This window comes from Eutrema salsugineum, unplaced genomic scaffold, assembly GCF_000478725.1.
Source record: "Eutrema salsugineum unplaced genomic scaffold, Eutsalg1_0 scaffold_16, whole genome shotgun sequence".
Lineage (NCBI taxonomy): Eukaryota > Viridiplantae > Streptophyta > Magnoliopsida > Brassicales > Brassicaceae > Eutrema > Eutrema salsugineum.
In genome coordinates this window covers 4,082,065-4,106,789 of record NW_006256858.1, presented here as the reverse complement: position 1 = coordinate 4,106,789, position 24,725 = coordinate 4,082,065, and the positions used below count along the sequence as shown (strand labels likewise).

The 24,725-nt window shown below is 35.6% G+C and overlaps 2 protein-coding genes and 2 pseudogenes across 3 annotated transcripts; 2 read left to right on the top strand and 2 right to left on the bottom strand.

Moving 5' to 3' along the window:
- Positions 1–2,526: 2,526 nt before the first annotated feature.
- On the bottom strand, positions 2,527–4,420 carry LOC18020951. The gene is made up of 4 exons (XM_006404261.2): positions 3,896–4,420; positions 3,332–3,448; positions 2,979–3,245; positions 2,527–2,870 (listed from the first exon to the last, which is right to left on the bottom strand). The coding sequence occupies exons 1-4, from the start codon at positions 4,418–4,420 to the stop codon at positions 2,694–2,696; spliced, it is 1,086 nt and encodes a 361-aa protein (XP_006404324.1). The 3' UTR covers positions 2,527–2,693.
- Positions 4,421–7,328: 2,908 nt separating this feature from the next.
- LOC18020950 lies at positions 7,329–9,485 on the top strand (annotated as a pseudogene).
- Positions 9,486–10,744: 1,259 nt separating this feature from the next.
- Positions 10,745–19,887, top strand: LOC18020949 (annotated as a pseudogene).
- A 2,284-nt stretch (positions 19,888–22,171) lies between these two features.
- On the bottom strand, positions 22,172–24,154 carry LOC18020948 (chloroplastic lipocalin). Of its 2 annotated transcripts, none has more exons than XM_006404257.2 (5): positions 24,037–24,154; positions 23,430–23,622; positions 23,090–23,335; positions 22,673–22,963; positions 22,172–22,583 (listed from the first exon to the last, which is right to left on the bottom strand). In XM_006404257.2, the coding sequence occupies exons 1-5, from the start codon at positions 24,087–24,089 to the stop codon at positions 22,305–22,307; spliced, it is 1,062 nt and encodes a 353-aa protein (XP_006404320.1). In that variant the 5' UTR covers positions 24,090–24,154; the 3' UTR covers positions 22,172–22,304. The 2 variants fall into 2 exon arrangements, with proteins under 2 accessions (XP_006404320.1, XP_024013836.1); XM_024158068.1 differs by having other exon boundaries at positions 23,430–23,619; positions 24,037–24,135.
- Positions 24,155–24,725: the final 571 nt, after the last annotated feature.

Sequence of the window (24,725 nt, the reverse complement as noted above, 5' to 3'; positions counted from 1 at the left end):
GTGGTGGTTGTTCTTGATTCTTTTTTGTATGATTTTTACTTGTTCAGACTGAATAAACTCACAGATATTACTATCAACAATAGAGTATAAATGTGTTAACAACCATAGAATCCAAATTTGCTATCATTACTGGATCTTAACGTTATTAGAAGAAATTATAATAACAACGTGTATTATAATGCATAACATGATAATTGAAGATGAACATGACTTCAACGCACCAATTAAAAATGCAAGGCCAGCGCCATAAGCAACAGTTGAAATGACAATAAATAATAATACTCGATTTCAATAGTATTTATTTTATAATTTACAAGTAAAAATAAAAAACTCATTTATCATTTCAGAATGCGTTGATTAATCATATCTGGGAGCATTATAGAAATAGTTTTGGTTGAATATGTAGTAATTTATAATTTAGTTTGTGTATTTTAACTATTATGTTTATGTAATTTATTTTATTATAAAGTTTATAGTTAATGATATTTTTAATGTATGTTTTTTTGTTATTTATAAAATCATATGATTTCAATTAATAATAATTAAAAAATAAGGAATATAATGTAATATTTTAAATTTTATGAAAATTAGATTTAACATTTAGTATTTAGAGACAAACACCATCAAACTTCAAATTTGAGGTTTTGAGATGCTGTAGCGGTTGTGAGTATTTCAATGGAACTTCAAAACCAGAGAACACCATCAAATTTAAGTCGCTTTTGCTTGAATCACATATTCTATGAGTAATTACCTCCCGTCTGTAATTTACTAGAACTGGAAAAGTTGGCTCCTTTGATATTATTGAACATTCAGAATCACATCACGAGTTAGTGAATTTATCAAACAAATATTTAATTGTATGCAAAGATATACTAATAAGTGTATGCAAAGAAACAACATTCGCCAAGATTCATGGAAGCATCCGCTGCGTGAGAGAAATATAGCAGCCGAAAGCAGATCATTCGGGTTGTTCTTCAGATTGCTCTATCTCTAGCTTCTGCAAGGAAAAGAAACATGCATTCTTAGTAAGATACAGAAATGTTCATAAAATGGCTTTAGCTTTCGACAAGACATTAACAAAGGTAAATATCAGCAGCTGAATTCCTAAAGAAAGTGAACTAGACAAAAAAAAGGTAAACAAGAAAAAAAGATTTAGTTGTGTGCTTATAGCTTATAGCAACCTAATGCACACAATTGCTCTGATAAGCCAAGACACAGTGGACAAGAATGTAATGATTTAGTTGATTGGCTGGAGTAATTCAGCTAATAGGTTTAGGCTTATATATTAAGAGTGCAGAAGTTGTGGTCGGTTAGAGAGCAGTTAGTGAGTACTAGGCTTATAAGTTTGTCTCTGGAGATTGTTTAGTCTGTGGGGGTTTTTTCTAGGGTTTAGTTAAGTTTTTGGTTGAGAGAGTCTCTCTCGTTTATTGAATAGAATACGAGCAGGAATACAGCTTCATTTCTTATCATGCTCCTAACTCAATCATCTCAAATCTGCAGTGTAAGCGTAACATCTTGCATCCTATCACAAGGCGGATTAGTTCCGTTCCTATCTGTTTGAGATATATATATAGGGACTTGGAACGCATATATCTAACAGACCAACACTAATTTTCCTACAAACCCAAAACCATATATAAAATCTTGCTGCTAGAAAGATAAAGACCTCAACACAGTTGATCTAAAGCATTTGATTCATTTCTTTCATTGTATAGCATTAGTATCTGAACCAATAATCTCCCAAATCCCGGAGATGTCATTTTTCAGATAGACAACATTGTAAATCATCAGAAATTTCCAAATCATAATTATAAACCCTTCTTTACTATGTCAAACAAGACTCTCTGTTACTGCACTAAAACGTTGTTTTATCAGAGACAAGAATCAAATGAATAGTCATGTCTAATATCCATTAAAAAATCAGAACGCATGCCCTAAAATTTAGAACTCCGATCAGCAGCAATCAAATCAAAGAACGTTTGTACAAAATTATTGGATCATGATCAGTTGAAACGACCGACATAAATCTACAAGATATGGATACAAGTGTAAAGAGATGGGAGAGCGAAGAGAGAAAGAACATACAGATTGAGCGTTGTGCCATGAGAGGCCACGGTAGACATTAGCGGAGAAAGTGGCGGTGAGGTAGATGGTGGCGAGCCCTAGCCCCGCCGTGAATGCCTTGAACGACCAATCTCCAGCTTTAGTCACTATCCCCATCTCTCTCTCTCTCTCTTCTCTCGGCGGCGTCGCGAAACTATGTCCCAGTCTTCTCTTCTTTTTCAACTCCCACCGTCTTATCGGACCGGGAATTTAATGTCCGGTTTACTTAATGCTTCGATTTTGAAAGGCATTTCTTCAGCTTTATTCAAAATTGATTCGGTTCGGTTTGGTTTTTGGGTTATTTTACGATTTAGTGTTTGACGTACTTTACAACTCGTAATGATCGACGTATTTCACAGTCCGACTAAACATCTTCAATGTAAGAAAACAGTAAACATTTCTCATAATCTGATAGAAAAATTCAGAGTACTATGAGGTAAAAGATGATGTGGATGACTCTGAAAACATCATATTTTATACATGAATCGATATAAACACGTTTTCGAACATCTCACATTAGTTTTCTTTTCACAGCTACAAAAAAAAAAAGAGAAGCTTAAGTTAGTGCAGTGATAGAAGAGAAGAAGCTGCTAATTCCATGGACTCTGTAGCCGTGTTTCTCTGAAAACAGAAGTGCCACCAGAACCAGCTGGTGAAGGAGATGAAGCTATGTAGTTTGTTCCTGTTGCAGAAACAGTGACTGCTGCTGCTGCAGAACTCGGATTCCCAGGACCTACTCGCGGGCTCCATCGAGAAGGATGCGGAACCTGAGAAACAGCAACAACAACAGTCAATCATACACACGAACGCACAAAATGCAAATTTAAGCAAAGAAGAAATATGTGGACACTGGTGAGAGTATATGATGATTTTACCATATTGTGTTGCGAAAAGGCAGCTGCTCTTCTGAGAGGAGACTCAGATGATGAAGAAGCTCCGCATAGTCGAAGAACAGTGCGAGTTTGAGCATTATTATGGTTTCCTGCATCGTCGGTTTCTCCGCCTTCCATGTGAGCACCAGCATTATTACCTCCTGAGTCATTAGAGACATCCACATGGAGTGGAAGAGAAGGACGAGTCGCCGTTGTTCCTTGTTGCTGCAGGATGCTGCGCCTTTTTAGTTCTTCCTCCGCATTCAAAATCTGTGTATCCATTAATTTGATGATAAATATCTATTGGTATAGCGGAAACACGATAACAGAGAGAAGATCAGACACTCTGCACTTACCTGCTTAAGCACTTGGACTAGATTGTGTTTCTTTGCATTCAACACTTGTAACCTCTCCTCCACTTCTCTCTGTTTTTTCTCTATTTCGCTTGGTACTTCTTTAGCTGTTTCATTTGCCTGGTGAGAAACAATAAAGCTATACGATAAGAGTAAAACTGATTGGTGTCATCTAAAACAGGAAAACGCAACGATCTCATAGAAATCTACAGTTACGAGCTCATGAAGCGGAATTGGTAAAACTATTTGCAGCTGATTGTTTCGTCTATAGACTCATTGCATCACAACATCAAGCAAAGCGACTTAAACTACTTGAATGCACAACTCAAAGAACTGACCATGGCGGATTCGCTTACACAATGGGTTTTCTACAATTCAACAAATCTGCCTCTTAAATTGATGAATTCACCTAAAATTGACCAAGCTTTCCCAATCTTCCTATGTACTACACCGAAATCACCAACATTTCCTCAATGAGCATGATGATTCGAATCTCAAATCAGCTAATTTGTACTCAAATTCCATCGGAAAGTTTCAAAGAGGTTAATATAAAAGAAATAACAATACCTCGGCCTTTTCTTTCGCCGCGTCCTCGTGTGGCACATTCTCGGTTTCCTGATTCGATAGCAATTCCGTCACTCTCCCAGAACGATCTCCACCGTCCGATCCACCTAGTCGAGCTACTTGGAAGCCATCAAATCTGTCATTATCATCTCCCCTAACTCGATTCACACCAATCTCCTCTCTCTTCACCTCAACAAGCTTCTGCTTCCCAGACGAACCGGGACGTTCAGACGGAATCGCATCCTCCTGATTTGTAACCAGCTCAGTTTTGACGTTAAGGCTCAGGTTAGGGTTCGAGGTAAGGGATAGACGAGAAAGAGCTCGTTTACGGCGATGAAGGAGAGATTTGAAGTCCTTGACAGAGAGATTACGGTCCGGCATTATCCACCGGCGAGGCACGTCGGGAACTTTGTGAAGGTTGCCTCTATACATCGATATCGCCACCATCTTTTTCTGGGGCTCCGTTCGTCGAATTCGCCGTTTCGTTCTGCTAACGTGTTCATAAGACAATGGGAATTCGACTTGCATAACGTTTCCGTTTTGGAGATGAGAAACATGTGCCGTTTTAAAGTATTCACAAACGACGAATTTGGGCCGAAGCCCATACATATGTATTTTGAATCCCATTTACTTTCCAAATTGAAATGAATAACATTTGAAATAAAAAAGTATAATATCTAACACATATGTGATAATTACTATTTCAATAATAAATAAAATTTGAAATATTCCACATCCTAAGACTGTAATTAGATGCGATAATTGTCTGCAAAAATATGGTGAAAAGCTGAACTTCTGAATTGTGTCCATAGATGATTTACTAAATTGTTTGGGACTAATTCTTTTTCATATATTTTGTTCCTTGCGTAATTTTTTTTCTTCCGTGATGATATGAATAATAAGAACTAAATATTGCATCATGAGATTTTAATACTTTTATACTTTATTTTGCTTGATTCATGATTTTCTTTTTATTTTAGTAAATAAACGTTGATCGAATTTTAGAATTAAAAATATATAAAAAAGCAGAGAGCTTTGAAAGTTTATTTGGTTTTGACATATGTCAAAAGACACATAATTATAAAAACAAAATAACGTGAATCAAGCTTCTAAAATCAGAAGCATAAAATGGATGATATACCCAAAAATTGCACATAAGTTTTATCCAATGTGTGTTCGGCACTTTAGAATCAGATTTTGTTTGACATATGATCTTTGTCCACCATAAAATACAAATTATCAATCAACAGCTGTAGTAAAAATAATAAAAACAATTGATACATATTCAATGTATCATGTTGATCCAACCAATGAATCATTTGAAAATCATTTCACTCCATTGACTTATTACAACTTTCACAAACACAATTCCCAACACAAACTACTGACAATTACATGTTCTTGACCACTATTATCTTGCAAACACCTAGTACAAGAGACCTCTTTCAAATGGACTTTCAGGAGGGTTTATCATCGTTGTTTGTCACTCGTAAAAATCTTATTCCATAGGCTCCTTGTTTGTCGGCTCCTTGTTTGTTGGCTCCTTGTTTGTCGGCTTCTTGTTTGCCGGCTCCTTGTACGTCGGCTCCTAGTACATCGGCTCCTAGTACGTCGGCTCCTAGTACGTCGGCTCCTTGTACGTCGGCTCCTTATACGTCGGCTCTTTATACGTCGGCTCTTTATACGTCAGCTTTTTGTACGTCGGCTCCTTCAACAGCTACCTCAGATACATTTTGATCCACTTTTTAGAGTTTATTAGCGTCAAATTTTGAAGTGATAAAGAGAGCAATGCTCGCATTAACTAGAGAGAAGATGAGAAAAAGATGATTTTAGAGATGAGAAATGTCTGAGAGGGAGAGTAAGTATATATAGAAAAAGAGGAAAAACCATTTGGTGCGATATAATCAATGTAGTTCAACATTACGAGAATCCTGCTGAGAAGATAACAGTCACATCTTTCCCCTAAACCATTGTCTTAGATTATGAGAGCATTAACTGACGTAAGACTAGTAAAACTACCAACACTACTTTATCTTTTTATCGTTATATTAATTATGTGATAGATGTATCATGTCCAACATCTGATGTGACCGTTCCATCTTCCATCTATTCAACGCGTTTATATTAATTACACATTATTTTAATAATTTTAACTCGAAATAACTTTCTCTCTTTCTCGGAAGTAAATGATGAGTTGCCAAATAGGAAAAAAAAAGTTGCCAAATAACCCTAGAAGTAAATGCGGGTATTATTCTATCTAAAAATTATTAACAAAATGATTTAATTTTTAACTAAACCTTGCTTGTTAATATATTGTACAATTCTGTTAAAGCGAATATAACATTAAATATTATTGACTATTATATTAATTTAGGATTTTCTAATTTACATGTGATTACACCAAATAATACTAAGTTATTCTACTTTAGGATTTTCTGATTATTTAATACTAAGTTATACCAATTTAGGGTTATCATCATTGAATTGGAAACACAACAGTGGTTGCAATGTTTTAATAATAATAGCGGTTGTTTTTTCCAATATAATTATGATTAGATGCGTTTATTCGACGAGACTACTCATTTCTCCATTATTGTTCACTACTTAAAGGGTTTAGATCTTCAATTTTTATTTCTCAAATTTATCACTTTCTCCTACGTCAGACTCCATCACTTTCATCTGTTAGTTTTTATTCTAAATCCACATAAAGAGTTACCATGGCAGAGTACTTGTACCTACTAGTCCTACCAGAAAAAATACTAGGAAAAGTTTTGGCAGCGACAGTTGGATGAACTAATCCGGACTCGTTTTGTTTGTTAGAGATTCAACGTCTGCACCAGAAGCTTTGGATTCAACGCTGAAGTTGACCCATTGACATAGGTCATCACAAGGATCAAGATGTCCATCAAGTCATTAATATTTTCAGAGGGTTCTGCACCAGAGACCTTGGATATACATTATACTTGGCATGTCAACATTATACTGGCATTGACAGTTTTTTATTTGGCGAAGCTGTGAAGTTTTAGGTATTGAAAAAAAAAAATGAAACTATTACTTTTCGATAGTTAATAAGAAAAATAGTTTATTTGTTTTTTGCTAAAATTTTTAAAATAAAGCTTTTGGAAAATAGAAGAGTTCCAACACAATTTAAGTTGAATAAATGTATTAAAAAAGTTTTGACTATAACGGTGGTTTTCTGGAAACATCAGCAAATCCAGCACTAGCAAGAGTTAACTACTTTTGCTCTCTTTTTAGTTTTGAATTTTCTTAAGAAAGTTCTTCATCTTAGCATTTGGTTTCTAAAGACTCCTCCAAAAACTATTTGAAGTTTTAAGCGTGAGAAATTCGTTATCATTGATTGATTCATTCGCGCTCGTTTCCAAAAGAACCTCGAGTAAGAAGATTAAGCGGCAATAAGAAGAGAAAAGTAACAAGAATGAGGAACCCAAAGTTATCAAAACTAGAAAAATCGGAGAAATTCACCATTTTCATGTCGCTCAACAAGAAGAAATCGGTTCAGATACTAATGGTGGTGTGTGTATTGTACATGCTTCTGGTCACGCTCGAAATCCCTGTCGTCTATAGAACCCGGTTCAATACCTTATCGCAGGATACGTTAACCCGACCCCAGAAGCTCGGTAGCGAGTAGGATCTACAAGAGAGACGAGCTCCAGGACGTCCTTTCAAGAGTTTGATCTACAAAGAAACAGAATCGGAAGCGCCTACTCGTGCTCTGATTGCAGAACAGAGAAGAACGGCGCAGATCATATCCAGGTTGAAATTTGACCCGGAAACATTCGACCCAAGTAGGAAAGACGAGTCCTTGGAGCTTCATGAATCGGCCAAAGTAGCTTGGGAAGTTGGTAGAAAACTATGGGAAGATCTGGAATCTGGAAAAACCTTAAAAACCTTGAATGAAGAGAAAGAGATCACTGAGAAAGATGGATCAAGGTCTTGCCCGGTCTTAGTTTCTTTATCCGGGTCGGATCTTTTAGCCTGTAGGAACGTCATTGAGCTTTCTTGTGGGTTAACGCTGGGATCACACATCACGGTGGTGGCAAAACCACTTGCTGCATAATCAGAAAATGATCCAAAGGTATTAATTTTGAATGAAGAAGATGAAGCTGTGAAGGTTTCACGGTTTATGTTGGAGTTGCAAGGCTTGAAGGCAGTGGAAGGTGAAGATCCTCCAAGGATTCTTCACTTCAATCCAAGGCTTAAGGGTGATTGGAGTGGTAAGCCCGTGATTGAGCAGAACACTTGTTATAGGATGCATTGGAGCTTGGCTCAGCGATGTGAAGGCTGGAGATCTAGTGATGATGAAGAAACAGGTGAGTCAAAACTTGAAAAGCATTTGAATTCTCAGTGCTGTTTTGCTGGTTAGAGTTGCTTGTGTTATAGACAAACGACCAGATTGATCTTTGTTTTTACAGTTGATGGTCAGGTTATGTGCGAGATTTGGATTCGAGAAGATAGTGATTCTTCTAAAGAAGAGACTAAAAAGGCAATATGGTGGCTAAGTCATTTCAGACGCTGAAGTAAGAAAGTAACTGTAGAATGGCCATTTCCATTTACTGAGGACAAGCTCGTCGTGCTTACACTAAGTGCTGGATTGGAGGGTTATCATGTTAGTGTTGATGGGAAGCATGTCACATCTTTTCTTTTTCGTACTTTAAGTGTTGAGTAATGCCATTTTAGTTTCAAACCAAACCAGTTGGAATCCAAAGAAGTTGTTAGAACAGTAAAAGCAGAAAGTGTTGTTAAGCTATGTTGTTTAGAGTCTAATTAAGGTTAGTGGGAATAGTTGAAGTTAGGTGGATGTCAGAGAATAGTTGTTGTGTTTTGTTTGTATAAGTCGATGAGAAAACAATGTAAGAGAGGATCATCATTATGAAATGAAGTATGAATTTATATTATCTCTAAAACATTATTTCTTTACATAAAAGCTATGTCAAGACACAAGCTATAAATACTCTGTTTCTAAGCATCTCAACATGATATCAGAGGTCATGATGATTCATGGAGACTCTTTGAACAAGACAAAGATTGCAGATCAAGAAGGTCCGAAAATGAAGAAAACAAAAATCAGAGAAACCGGTGGAAAGGTTCAAGAAATTGACATGAACAAGATGGTGATCGAAGAAGAAGACACCAAAAACAGAAAGAAAAGAATGCAGACGTCTCAGGAACATGATGAAAAAGAGGAGAATCACATGTTCACTGCAAGACAAGAAGAAGAAGAATCAAGTAAAGAGAATACTTGGCTCATAGATAGTGGATGTACAAATCACATGACGCCAAATAGGAACATGAATTTCAAACAAACATTAAAGTTCCTATAAAGGTTGGAAATAGAGTTGTGGTAATGGCAGAAGGAAAAGGAGACATCGAGGTGACAACCAAGAAGGGAAAGAGAATCATAAAAGATGTTTTCTTAGTACCTAAACTTGGAAAGAATCTTCTAAGTATTCCGCAGATGATCACAAATGGATACAAAGTCATCTTTCAAGGAAGCAACTGCATCATTCACGACAGATCTGGGAGGAAAATAGGTGAAGTTCCTATGGTGGACAAGATTTTTCACATCAAATAGCACTCAAATGAAGAAGCTGCGATGGTGGCTACAGAAAAAAGTGCAGAGCTGTGGCACAAAAGGCTCGGACACACAGAATATACAAACCTGAAGATTATGCAGTCAAAAAGTATGGTCACCGGCTTACCTTAATTCAAAATAACTCAAGATCGATGTGAAAATTGCATTTTCAGCAAGCACAGCCGAGATTCATTTCCAAAAGAATCTGATTCAAGAGAAACTCAGAAGTTAGAGCTGATTCATAGTACCTTGTGTGGACCGATGCAAAACACATCTTTCAGTGGTACCAGGTATGTGCTCACTTTCATTGATGATGCTACCAGAATGGTGTGGGTTTACTTCATAAAGGCTAAGTCTGACGTCTTCAAAACTTTCAAGAGATTCAAATCTGGTGGAGAATCAAGCTAACTGCAAAATCAAGAAACTCATAACCGACAGAGGCTCAGAGTATCTGCCCGGTGAATTCACAAAGTTTCTTGAAGAAATGGTGTTGAAAGGCAACTGACTGCTGCTTATTCATCACAGCAGAATGGAGTTTTGGAAAAAAGGAACAGAAGCTTGATATAGATGGCTAGAGCAATGGTTAAAGCAAAAAGTTTACCCTTAAATTTTTGGGCAGAAGTGGTCTACAATGTCGCTTATGTTCAAAACAGAACACCAACAAGAGCTCTAAAAAGCAAAACTCCTCTTGAAGTATGGAATGGCACCAAACCAGGAGTAGGCCATATGAAAGTATTCGGATGCCTCTGCTATGTCCATATTCTAGACGAGAAAAGAAGAAAGTGGGATGATAAGTCTAAAAGATGAATATTTGTTGGTTACAGCTCTCAAACAAAAGGGTACATAGTGTATCTTCTGGAAGAAAACAAGATAGACATCTCTAGAGATGTCATCTTCATCGAAGATACCAAGTGGGACTGGGCAACAAAGAAGTGGTAAAGGATCAAAACATACCTCTTGAAACCAAAACTGAAGAAAAAGACTCTGAAACTGGAGAAGCAAAACCAATCAACTATAATGAACCAGGAGATGAAAGCCCTGCATCCACAAGTACCGATTACAGAAGTTCAGGAAGAAGCTCAAGCCGAGTGAACAAAAGAACTCAATCACTTGCAAATATTCTGCTTACTACTTTGTACGCAGACTTAGAATGCTCTGCAGTAATGGAAGGATGCTACAGCAGTTTAGAAGAACCATCTATGTTTGAAGAAGCATTCAAATACAAGAAATAGAAGGAGGCAATGAAATAAGAGATACAGATGATCGAAAAGAATGAGACTTGGGAACTAGTCGAAAGACCACCTGGCAAGAACGTTGTGGAAGTGAAATGTATATACAGATCAAAGACTGATGCCAAAGAAAATGTGGTGAAACACAAGGCGAGGCTAGTCGCCAAAGGTTTTACTCAACAATATGGTGTGGATTACCACGAAACTTTTGCTCCAATTTTAAAACATGAAACCATCAGACTGCTTCTTGCAGTAGCTGCTCAAAAGAAATAAAAATTGTTTCAACTCGACGTTAAGTCTGCCCTTTATAATGGAAGATTAGATGAAGAGATATATGTTGAACAGCCTCTGGGATTCGAAAGAAAATGGAAGGAAGAACATGTTCTGTTGTCGCACAAGGCCCTTTACGGTTTAAAACAAGCTCCGAGAGCTTGGTACAGCAGAATTGACGAGTTTTTCAAGAGAGAAAACTTCAGAAGAAGTGACAATGATCATACCTTGTACACAAAAGAAGAGAAAGGGAAGTTACTGGTTATTTGTATCTATGTAGATGATCTCATTGTCACAGGAGATGATGAGAGTATGGTAAATGAGTTTAAGACTGCAATGAAGAATGAGTTCGAGATGTCAGACTTGGGGTTACTGAACTATTTCCTTGGAATGAAAATTGTTCAAAGCCAGGAAGGTATATTCCTGTCTCAAGAATGTTATGGCAGAAAACTGTTGAAGAAGTTCAACATGGAGGAATGCAAGATCATGAGTACATTCCTTATAACTCAGCATAAGAATCAAATTGAAGAAAAGGATCTTGCTGATAGCACTGTCTACAGAAGCTTAGTAAGAGGTTTGTTGTACCTAACTTCTACTCAACCTGATCTGATGTTTTATGCTTCCTACTTATCAAGGTATTTAAAAGAACCAAAAGTTTCTCATCTCAAGAATGCCAAAAGAGTTCTGAGATATATTAAAGGAACAATCGATATGGGGCTAATGTTCAACACAGTAGAATCTAAACTGATTGGTCACTCGGATAGTGACTGGAGAGGATGCAAAGAGGATCTAAAATTTACAACAGACTATTGTTTAGCATTGGATCAGCTGTTTTTACATGGCAAACCAGCAAGCAAGATATTGTCGCTCAATCAACCGCAGAAGCAGAGTATATGGCTCTGTGTGCTGCATCAAACCATGCAACTTGGTTGAGACGACTACTTGAAGACATAAGGGTACACACTCCAGTGGGAGTTCCCACTTACTGCGATAGCCAGTCAGAAATAACAATCGGAAAGAACCCTGTTCAGCATAGAAGGACTAAGCACATCCAAATCAAATATCATGTGGTCAGATAATATGAGAAGAACGGGGAGATTCAACTTCATTACGAAGGATCTGTGCATCAAATCAAAAGAGGCTACTACTTCATAAGCTCGTGATATGAAGTGTTTTAAATGTCAGAGGAGAGGACACTATGCAAAACTTGTTGGCCATGAGTTATGTGCATATCTCTTGGCCCCCATGAAACTTACATTTCTGGTTTGTATCTTAGATTGATAGTTCATTAATATGGAACACAGATGTGCTAATTGATTTTGTATAGAGGTTGAAGGTGCTTTGGACAAAGCAAGAAAACATAAAAAGAGACAACTTGAAGATACATTGCAGATGGTTGTGAAAAAGAGGAAGGTATTTTCGTTGATTAATCTAGTCTTGAATTCCTTTTGGTTTTTTATCAAGAGTACATTTTTGTAATTAAGTGTCGTCTTATTCTTCCATCTCTTGCGTTGTTTTTCAGGAATATGAGGAGAATATGAAGGAACAGGGGGAAACTACAATCTCTGTTATGTTCAGGTGAATTATTTACTTATCTAACTCTATTAGTATTGACGGTTAAGATAAGATGTTGCTGGTTTCCTTATGATTTATATATTTTCTTGTGTTTCTACAGATATTCAACTTGAGTTTCGGTTTTAAAAGTGTAATCAACAAAAAGAATGAATGTGAATGAATGATTCAACAAGGATCCATTGATCTGTTTAGAGGTGAAGACTTACATGGTTACATATATACAGAAAAGGCTTATGTTTGAAATTCTCATCGGCAATCTATTTTCCTTTTCTCATAGCAAACATAAACTGAGATTCACTTTCACGCCTGGTTTGGAATTCAGATCCCGTCTTTGGCGACGCCCTGTCAATTGTATCAGATATGGTTTGTAAAATAGCTGCCTCCAATGACTTGAAAGTGGCAGAAATAACTTGTGCGAACTTCCCTTCCTGCAAAAGTGCTGCATCTTCGACATCCCTTAACCTATTGTTCAAACTTTGCAACTCGGGTTTTAATTTCCCAGCAACTATCTCCGTTCAACAGTGCCTGCAGATGAAGATCCCTCATGCATTTTATCTTTCTTCTTCTTGTCTTTTGTTTCTTTCTCCTTCAGAGCTTTCTCACTGCGCATACGAACCAGATCAGCAGAAGTTAAGCCATCAGAGAACATATCCTTACTGAATTGGAATCCTTCCTCAATTAATTTAACCATAACGTCGACAATCTCGTCTTCAACTTCGTCGTCCTACCGCAAATCCATGACTTCGATAACATAGTCCTCGACTTCAGGAATAATGCAATGAATGACAACCAGCATATGGAAAGAGTCTGTATGCTATTAAGAAATATAAGAAGACAAAAATTTAGTTAACGGTTACGTGGAATCTAAGATCTAACATCACTGCTAATTTAAGTTTACCCGGATTGGAAACGATAGATGAAAACCAAAAGAATAACAAGGTAATATCTAACATCCGAACCATGCAATTTTCATCGAGCTCGCGAGCGTGACTTGGGCTAAGCGTCATCTTCACGCCTCCAGGAACAGTGTCATTGACAACTGGTTCGGGATCACGTTCGTTCGAAATATCAGCGGATGTCTCAAACTCGTCTTTGGCTTCACTGGCATACTCTCCAGAAGGGGGTTGAACCACTTCGGTAAGCGTTGGACAACAGCCATCATCACCAACTGAATAGCATAGAAGAACCCTTTAACAGCTATGGTCTTCTGCGATAGCTCCAATTCATCCTTGGACTTAATACTAGACACTAACAAATCAAACCCAATCCTACCCCAAGGGTATGAAATAAATTCGCCGGTATCTCTAATCAGCTCTACATGTTCTGGCACAGTCTTCGTTATATGCAACGTTGGGACCAAAACAGCAGCGGTCACAGCGAAACATGCACATTTAAAACTCTTTTCTGGGTCAGTGATTTTTGTTTTGGCAAGCATGCTAATAACAGATACAACAGTGCACGACTTCAGCAAACCGAAAAGCTCAGGCCAACATGGTTTCTGTGTGACTAGATTTTTTTTTCTTTTTCTTCTGAGTGACTTTTCCACATTAAAGCCTCGTAACAAGAGCAAACTCTCGTAGAGAAACTCGAACAAGGGACCCGGCAAACAGAAACCATAATTTGTGCTTCTTTTATTACTCGAAGAAGCCTTGGTAGCATGTAAAATCCAAAGCTACCGGATAATGACGGCATCTCCATCACCATTTGAAGTTTCCCAAATTGAGACGCTCGGAGACAGGTGACTTCAGATTCCTCGAGCGCGTTTAAGATGGCTTAGATGGTTTTCGATTTCTGGTACGAATTGACTCTCTCTCCAACCGGCTCCTGACTGGCGGCGAATACTCTCTCAGTGAGACTCAAATTAGATATTTGCGATAATCGATATACAGTAATTAAAAATTAATAAATTTTGAATTGGATCTGTAAAACAAAAATTATAGGAAATAGATACTTACTGAACCAAAACATCAGAAGAATCTATGAGCGTGAAATGAAGATCGATTAAAGATACACTCTTGAATTTACTACAGCAAAGAAGGAAATAGCCAAAATCAGGAAAAAAATTGTTTCTCCGGATTTAGCTCTAACTTTGTTTTTATCCTAATTTGTAGATTTGTTAGAGTTTTATATTGTAGAGACTGCCATATTTAGATAGTAAAAAATAATTTAGAAATTGAAAAATATATGAATTTGAAATATATAATGATACTTTTCTAACACAATAAATATTGTAGAACATGCAAGATCGTTTATAGAGGAACTTGGGGGTGAGATAATGTAGGGGTAATCCAGTATTAAAAAAAAGTTGAACAGTTCGTTTTCCTATATTCTTAAACAGGAATAACACTATGGTTATCTCACACATTTTTTTAAAAAACAATAAAATTCAAAAAATAAGTGACATTGTGTCTTTCCCTCTCATATATAATCACACGATCAAGAATCAGTTGACACAAGTCAAACTGAAGCAAGTTGCCGCATTCCTTAACTCGTTATCTCCGATTTTACCTATCAATTCCTCCAACGATTCACCAGAGCTGCAACTACTATATAGATGATTAAAACATCTTTCCCCCTAATTTTCAGATTTTTTTTAAAGAGAATAACACATAATTGTTAAAACAAAAAAATGTGAATCAAGCTTCTCAAATCAGAAGCATAAAATGGATGATATGCCCAAAGGGTGCACATAGGTTTTATCAAATGTTTGTTCGTCACTCAGAATCAGATTTTGTTTGACATATAATCCTTGTCGAGCATAAAATACAAATATCAAATTCTTAACAGCTGTAATAAAAATAATAAAAACAATTTATACATATTCAATGTATCATGATGATCCAAACCATTGCGTCATTTTTGATGATCATTTCACTCCATTGGTACAACCGTTGATACCGTAATGTGAACATCATGTTACTAATTTATCTTTGACATTTATTTATGTCGGGTTTTCTTACTTATAAGTTATATTTTGGTTTTTGGGCATTTCGGTTAGTCTCTTTCAAAGTCGGTTGTGACCTCGAAGAAAACCTTATTTAAGCTATTGTATTTTAACTTTGTTAGCAGTTTTTTAAGTTATTAGGAAGAGTTCTTCTCTAAACCTTATCTTGATTTTATTCAATTCATCAGCATAAGAATTTGGTCTGAATTCTCTTGATTGAGCAAAATATGTCTTAAGATATCAAAAGATTTCTTAATCGAGTTACACACAGAGTTCTAACGTTGCACTACATTGGCTCATTACAACTTTCACAAACACAATTACTAATATAAACTATAGTCAACTGCACGTTTTTGGCAACCATGATCTTGCAAATACTATGTTGCAAACACCATGATCCTATATACTGAAGAACATATATTTTTATAGCTTTAGTTTTTGACTCATCATCAACTTCAAACTGAAAAACAAATATGCAACTAGATCAGAGATCACAAAAGTGACACACCCTTCCAATAGACAAACAATATGTAACAAGCTAAGCTTATTATTGGTTATTTGCTTCAGATAATTAATACACAACACATCATATCATACATTATACTTTGTATTAACAATTTAGCTATAAACAGTCAGAGTCCAACAAATATTCATTTTCTCTGACAATAGATATTCATCTTTCCTCTTTGTGCAAGATTGATCTTATTCAAGTTCATGGGTCAATTTTTATACCATTTCATACTAATAAAAAACAATAAGCAAAATTTGTTAAACTTTTATAGACAATCCAAAAGAACTGAAATTGTATTATTTAAGATGCATAAACATGGAACAATCTGATATATATATATAAGAACCCTGTTTTGGCGAAAACTTCCAAAACAAAATTGAGAATATGTAAGATTCTGCTCCAGTATCCTGATCCTTTGTGTCTTTTAGAACTTTATGCTTAACCATGTAAATTCAGCTAAAAGTATTTTGGAAAAATGTAATTTAAGGCTTGCTTGGGGTTAGATTTTTAAGACTTTTAAGGCATTTAACAGCCTTCAAAACTCTTTTTTTACCAAGCTGCTTTTATAATTTTATTAAATCAAAAGTCTCAACAGCCACACTTTTTATTTTTTAGTCATAGTTTCCAAAAGGTACGTAAGAAAAACTTTTACAAAATAAAAGTGAAAAATATATATTATATTTTCGCTCTCTCTTTTTTTCTCCAAAATTATTCAAATCTATTTATAAATTTCTATATAATTTATTCATAACAAAATTTAATCGATCAATTATAATCTTTTTTCTGTTTTTTTTTAGATCCAATTTATATAAATTTTTTTACCATATTTTTTTCAGAAATATCTAAAACTCTTTGTTAAATATAGGGTAAACTAATTTTTTTTTTTAAAAAATTACTTATAATTTTTAAATTAATAAACAGTTTTTACAGTCAAAAATTTTAAAAATCAACAGTCATAAGTAAAAGCCAATAGGAAAAACTCTTACCAAGCAAACCCTTATACTAAATAATAAAAAATATTTTACAAAAGATACAACATATACTCCCAGTTAAATATCATTTCCAATTGTTTCGTTTCTTCTACATAAAATAACAATATTCAAACAACTCTATACATTTTGAGACTGTTAAAAAGTTGTGTAAATTTTGTTTGAAAGAAATAAGCTGTTAAATTTATAGCTTATAAAGTTTAAACATTAGATAGTTTCATAAAAAAAACTTCTTAATCCTTGTAAAAAAAACATAATATATAATTGCGCAGTTGATGAGTTTTAAATGTTGAAAAAAAAATTGAAACCATTACTTTTCTTAAGTTAACAAGAAAAATAGTTATTTTTTGGCTTAAATATTAAAAATAATGCCGTTGAGAAATAGAAGAAATCCAACACAATTGAAATTTGAATAAATGTATTAAAAAAAAATTTGACCATAACAGCGGTTTTCTGGAAACGTCAGCAAACCCAGCACTAGCAAGAGTTAACTTCTTTTGCTCTCTTTTTAGTTTTGATTTTTCTTAAGAAAGTTCTTCATCTTACCATTTGGTTTCTAAAGACTCCTCCAAAAACTGTTTAAATTTTTAAGCGTGAGAAATTTGTTATCTTTCCCGCTCATTTCCGTTTTCGAAGAATCCTGAGTCAGAAGATGAAGCGGCAATAGGAAGAGAAAAGTAACAATAATGAGGAACCCAAAGTTATCAAAACTAAAAAATTGGAGAAATTCGCCACTTTCATGTCGCTCAGCAAGAAGAGATCGGTTCAGATACTAATGGTGGTCGGTGTATTGTACATACCTCTGGTCACGCTCGAAATCCCCGTCGTTTATAGAACCGGGTTTAATACCTTATCGCAGGATCCGTTAACCCAACCCGAGAAGATCGGTAGCGAGTGGGATCTACAAGAGAGACGAGCTCCAGAACGTTCTTTCAAGAGCTTGATCAACCAAGAAACTGAATCGGAAGCGCCTGCTCGTGCTCTGGTTGCAGAACAGAGAAGAACGGCGCAGATCATAGCCAGGTTGAAATTTGACCTGGAAATGTTCGACCCGAGTAGCAAAGACGAGTCCTTGGAGCTTCATGAACCGCCAAAGTAGCTTGGGAAGTTGGTAGAAAGCTATAGGAAAGCTAGAATCTGGAAAAACCTTAAAAGCCTTGAATGAAGAGAAGAAGAAGACTGAGAAAGATGGCTCGAGGTCGTTCCCAGTCTCAGTTTCCTTATCCGGGTCGGATCTTTTGGCCCGTGGGAGCGTCATTGAGCTTCCCTGTGGATTAGCGCTGGAATCACACATCATGGTGGTGGCAAACCCACTTGCTGCACAAGCAGAGAATGACCCAAAGATATCAATTTTGAATGAAGAAGGTGAAGCTCTGAATGTTTCACAGTTCATGCTGGAGTTGCAAGGCTTGAAGGCAGTGGAAGGGGGAGATCCTCCAAGAATTCTTCACTTCAATCCAAGGCTTAAGAGTGATTGGAGTGGTAAGCCTGTGATTGAGCAGAACACTTGTTATAGGATGCAATGGAGCTTGTCTCAGCGATGTGAAGGCTGGAGATCTAGTGATGACGAAGAAACAGGTGAGTCAAAAGCATTTTGACTTCTATGTGCTGTCTTGCTTACTTAGTTTTTGGAGTTGCTTGTGTTATAGACAAACAACCAGAGTGTGATCTTAGATTTTAGTTGATGGTCAGGTTAAGTGCGAAAAGTGGGTTCAAAAATATAACACTTCTTCTAAAGAAGAGACTAAAAAGACAAACATGGTGCCTGAGTAGATTCATACACCGGAGTAAGAAAGTAACTGTAGAATGGCTATTTCCATTCACTGAGGACAAGCTCTTCGTGCTTACACTAAGTGCTGGATTGGAGGATTATCATGTTAGTGTTGATGGGAAGCATGTCACATCTTTGAGACAAGTCGTTTTTGGTCTTTTAGATTAGATTTGAGAGCGATATGTCCTTAAATCCGATTGATGTGGAACTTTGGTATATGCATAGCACACAAATAATTCAATCAATGTGGAGCTAAAGAAGGAAGCAGAATTCTTTGGAGACATAATTGTAGTGCCTTACATGGACAGCTATGACCTGGTTATCCTGAAAACTGTTGCAATCTTTGAGTACGGGTGAGTTTTTTAAATTCTAAGAAACAACAAACTTAACAATATATCTTTCATGGTTCATGACTTCATGGTAAAGGAATTGTTCTTTTTTTTGCTTGCAGGCTCATCAATTGGATGCCAAGTATATCATGAAGTGTGATGATGACACATTTGTCCGGGTAGATGCGGTTCTTAGTGAAGCAAAGAAAAGACCCATGAATCGAAGCTTGTACATTGGCAACATCAATTACTATCACAAGCCTCTTTGCCAAAGGGAAATGGACTGTTTCATATGAGGTAATAAAGAACAGGAAAAAGACAAGCATTCTGTATTAGTATTTACTCAATTTTGTTCAACTGATTCTCCAGGAATGGCAAGAGGAAGATTATCCACCTTATGCCAATGGTCATGGCTACATATTATCAACAGATATACCTCTCTTCATCGTAAAGGAGTTTGAGCAACACAAACTAAGGGTAATTGATCAATCTTCATTTAGAAAAGAATATCAAAGACGAGAAGATACTTTGGCTATGTAATGTGTAATATATATCATCTTCTTTCTGTTCCAGTTATTCAAAATGGAAGACGTGAGCGTGGGAATGTGGTTTGAACAGTTCAACAACGGCGGGAAACCTGTGAATTATGTGCACAGCCTTAACTTCTGTCAGTTTGGTTGCATAAAGAATTACTTAACAGCGCATTACCAATCGCCTAGACAGATGATGCTTGTGGGAGAAATTGGTCTTGACGGGAAAACCTCATTGCTGCAACATGAGATGACACAACGGTACAGTTTCCTGTTCTGTTTATGTTGGCTGTGAGAAAAGAAAAATAGATTTCTGATGAGAATATCAAACATAAGTCTTTGCTGTATATATGTAACCATGTAAATCTTCACCTTCGAACAGACCAATGGATCCTTGTTGAATCATTTTTTTTTTGATGATCTTTCATCCTCCTCGCCGTTTTTTGGTTGTGAGGGTGGCTATAAAGAAACACAAGAAAACGATCTAAATCATAAGGAAGCCAGCGACATCTTATCTTAACCGTCAGTACTAATAGAACTAGATAAGTAAATAATTCACCTGAACATAACAGAGGTTGCAGTTTCCCCCTGTTCCCTCATATTCCTGAAAAAAAAAAACGCAAGAGATAGAAGAATAAGATGACACTTAATTACAAAAATGTTACTCCTGATAAGAAACCAAAAAGAATTCAAGACTAGATCAACCAACGAAATACCTTCCTCTTCTTCAAACCATCTGCAGCGTATTTTTAAGTTGTCTCTTTTTATGTTTTTGTGCTTTGTCCAAAGCACCTTCAGCCTCTATACAAAACCAATTAGCACCTCTGTGTTCCATATTATTGAACTATCAATCTAAGCTACAAACCAGAAATGTAAGTTTCATGGGAGCCAAGAGATATTCACAGAACTCATGACCAACAACTTCCAGCTTAAGCTACAAGAGAGAAACTTCACCAACAAAATACAATGATGAATGATACACTCGAGCCTTTCTATGAAATTGTATCGACTTGAAGTACTGATAAACCTCCATAGCATGTTATTATAAACAAGAGCTAGAGAATGGGTACCAGGTACGCAATAAACGCTCATACACTTGGTCACCCTTCAAGATTCCGAGAAAAGAAAATATTGTGGTAAACAATTTAATAACTGAAGTATGCTCATTGGGAATCAGAGAAAAATGTAAATGAGCTCCACATTGTAAGAACATTGAAGTATGCCCATCAGGCACATTTGTGCTTTTAAGTAAACAGTTAAAACTCATACTTAGCCCATAAGGGACAAAGCTGTAACGGCTCCGTTCTCTCTCCGATGCCTTTTTTTTCTTTAATTACCGTCGAGCTGAAATTTCTCAGTTACAAAATTGGTGTGATCCGACAATTAACCAAAAAGAATCACCAGATTCTCTTACATATTTAACTCAGAAGATTGGTGTCTGAATCTGCTTATTTACTAAAAAACTTAGTTACTTATGTGTTTGCTGAGAGAATTTAACAGCATTGTAAAGAGCAGAGCCGTGCTTACGTAAATAGTTGCCAGAGACATGACAATAACATAGTTTTTTTTTAATTTTTAATGTTAATATTTACAATCTATTTTAGAGAGATCCAATTATGAGAATTTATTGGATTGCACAAATTTTGAATCATTTTAGAAAACATATCAATAAAAATAAAATGTTCCAAATACATTTGTATCAAATTTATAAATGTCTTACAATAATGGATATCAAAATATGAAAATGTGTTAATAAAAATTAATATTATTTAACAAAATAAATAAAGAAACAAAAACATTAATTTAGTTCTAAAACCTAATATTCTTAGTTTCTTATATTGTTTGGTGATATCTATAAGTTTAGACATAATTTTATAATATTTGCATTTCTAATTTGGACAAAATTTCAATAGAAATGAATAAAAATTAAGTAAAAAAAATACAAAAATATCAAAACTCAATGAATTTGGTAAACATTAAAAAAAAAAGATAAACTTACAAAAAGAATAAACTCAAGAAACTGTTTATCCTGATATTGCAATGTTTTATTTTGTTGTATTTACTTTTTCTATTAATTATCTTCTATGTTATTTTCTTTATTTTTGTTTTCACTCGAAGAAATCTAACTAATAATATTGAATCTCTTAAAAATTAATTAAAAAACTAAAAACAAATATGTATGTGTAAATCTTGCAAAGAAAAGGTTTCTAAGTTTTTCTAAAAAATTGAGGGCCAAAACCCATATTTCTTATATTTTATAAGAGATGGTTTGTATTTGTTGATGGCTTTGCATCATTTGTCGTTTGGTTTACGTTTTCTCAGCTTTCTTGGTTTATTAGCCATCATTCCTATCTTGGTGATCACTTTCTCAATCATCTCTGAGATAATCTACGTATCATATAGTTATCATTCTTCAATCTAGCCACACAGTGAGATCCTATATTTACTCTGTCAAGTTGGTTGGTTATATGAATCTATGAGACTATGATAAAGAAGCTTCAAGAAAGGAACAGTCTTTGCCTCGCTTGTGGTTGTTTGAAAACCATATTGTTATTATCAGAAAAGATTGTTTGATTCCGGAAGATGTATATACACTCAGCCTTGTGTATAAGCATATGGACAGTGTGATCTACACAAGAATTCAAAAAACTTGGAACAAATAAAGCTTGGTCTACTTGAAATAGAGCGGGACAAGTTTCTTCAAGGTTTCAAACACACTTGTGAAGGGATCAAACTGGACTGACTTTCTTAATCCAAGATCTGGAAACTGGTTTGTCAGAGTTTGCTCCATACCTGGCATGGACATCATCGCAGCTAGCTGACCATCAGACATCACTTCACAGTCCTGTGGAGTATCCTTGATTTTCTCCGGGTCATAGCCAAACTGTGCCAAATAGTTTTTGTACTTGGCGATAAACTCAGGTCCTGGGTTAGGTGTTCTTGAGTATACCTGACATATCAAAAAACCCCATGAAGCTAATATAACAGAGTCAAAACAGATAGTCAAACCAGTTCATTTAGTTCTGTATTGTGAATCACCTGAACAAAGCCCTTGTCTTTGGCTCCAGAGACAAGAGCATAGTTGTCGTAGTCAGTGGCTATGACATCATAAGGCAACTTGGGAATGAAAGGAATTGTGGGAAATCGAAGGAAACACTTTTCTTTGATCATCTCTCGCTTTTCTAAGTCAGTCTCACTTTTCTCCAAATCTTCATCTGCCACGCATTGAACCTTCCCTCTGATTCCTGTTATATACCCATCAGGGCTTCCATGAACACAAAACGTATCTACCCTTATGGCTGGTTCTTTCATATCAAACGTGTATACGCCCTGCAACGGCCCAAGAAACAAATAAACTCAAGAACGTTTTCATTACTTGTTATTCTCACACTGATTATATACTTGCAAAAGATGGACAATCTGGTAATGTCTATAGTTGAAGAAACACATACATACCTGAGTACAATGGCAGTCTTCTTGGCCTTGACCGGCAAAACCGCGCTTAAGAGAAGCGACTTCAAACCATCTTCCAGAGTACTTAACTGGGTCAAAGTTCTTAGCTGTCATGCCTCTCGTCATCATCATCATCATCGTTTCCGGGTCACCATTTACAAGTGGAAGAGTCAGATTCTTTTCTTCCACAGAAGCATTCCCTAGTTGGCAAATGTTTTGATGACCAGATGAGAGATCCAACGCAACACCCTGCCAAAAATACAAGTAAAACTCAGAAAATCTAAACCCTCTTTTGGATACAATTGAACATGCTTATCACAATATTGTGTCAGTTCTAGCATACCTGGCCTGCCTGAGAGAGGAGCAAAATGGTTGCAAACTCTGAAACAAAACGGTTTCTCAAAGACTTGCTTTGAATGGGATTCTCTAAGGAACATTTTAACTCAAGATTCTTAAGAAACCCTGTGGAAGAACAGCAGCATCTGATTGTGTCAGGCAAATGAGATCTCTTGTCGATCCTAACCAAGGAGCATCTTCTATTTTCATAAGGAAACAGAAATCTAAGATCAGTAAACTCCATAATTCGAGACATTTTCATTCCAGGATCTGATTTCTTGTAACTATGTCCTAAAACCTAACTAAATGTTATACATTGATGATACTGAAATTGATCGGAGCTAATGAAATTGATCGGGGTATTGTATTTTTTTGGTAATTTTAACTGAACACATCTAAATTACAATGGGAAATTAGCTTATTGTAGATTTTGATCGCTTGAATAGATACAATTCAACAATCAAACATCTAAGATAAGCAAAATTCTGACTTAAAATTTTTTTTTTTTTTGGACTTTTAGATATGAAAAAGATACAAACACAAAACCAAAAGCAAAACTAAACCAGATCAAAGTAAAGAACTAGTTGTGATTCTAAAATAGTATAAAGCTCTACCTTGTAGTAGCAGGTGGAGAGAAGCTTTGGGAAGAAACTGGAATACTTACCATTCTCTCTGAGATTCAGTGAGCGACAGATTTTTTTGTTTTTTTTTGTTTTTTAGATATTTTTCTTTGCCACCGCTTTAATATGTCCAAAGAACGTTGTTGTTTATCACAAAAATCTAGTCCAATGGAACCCAATTAGGACCCACATAAAAAATCTCTCCAATCACATTTCGGTCGAATGATCCACTAGAAATATTCTCGGCTTCACAATAAACAAATTACCAGTGTTTTTTTTTTTGATAAAGGGTATTCATTTTTTTATCAATTAAAATGCAAACAAAATAATACAAGCTATGACAATTAAGTCATACAGTTTTACAAGTAAAAACATAGTGAAGGAGATTTAAGCAAGAGCTTAATCTAGTTTTGGAAGTAAAGATAATGAAAGAAAAAGTTTCTTTGAGATAAACCCATATACTAGTATTATTATTATTGATTAGATGAATACCCGCGTAGATACGCGGGTTTTTTTGTATAAAATATATATGTTTATGAATATATATTTGTAATCTGATAAATTGGTGATTTATCATCCTAATATACAAATTTGAAAATTTTGTTAAAATAAATATTTTCTTCAGATATTTGGTTATTACAGTATTTAACCTACATCAATATCACATGAGTTACATAATCAAA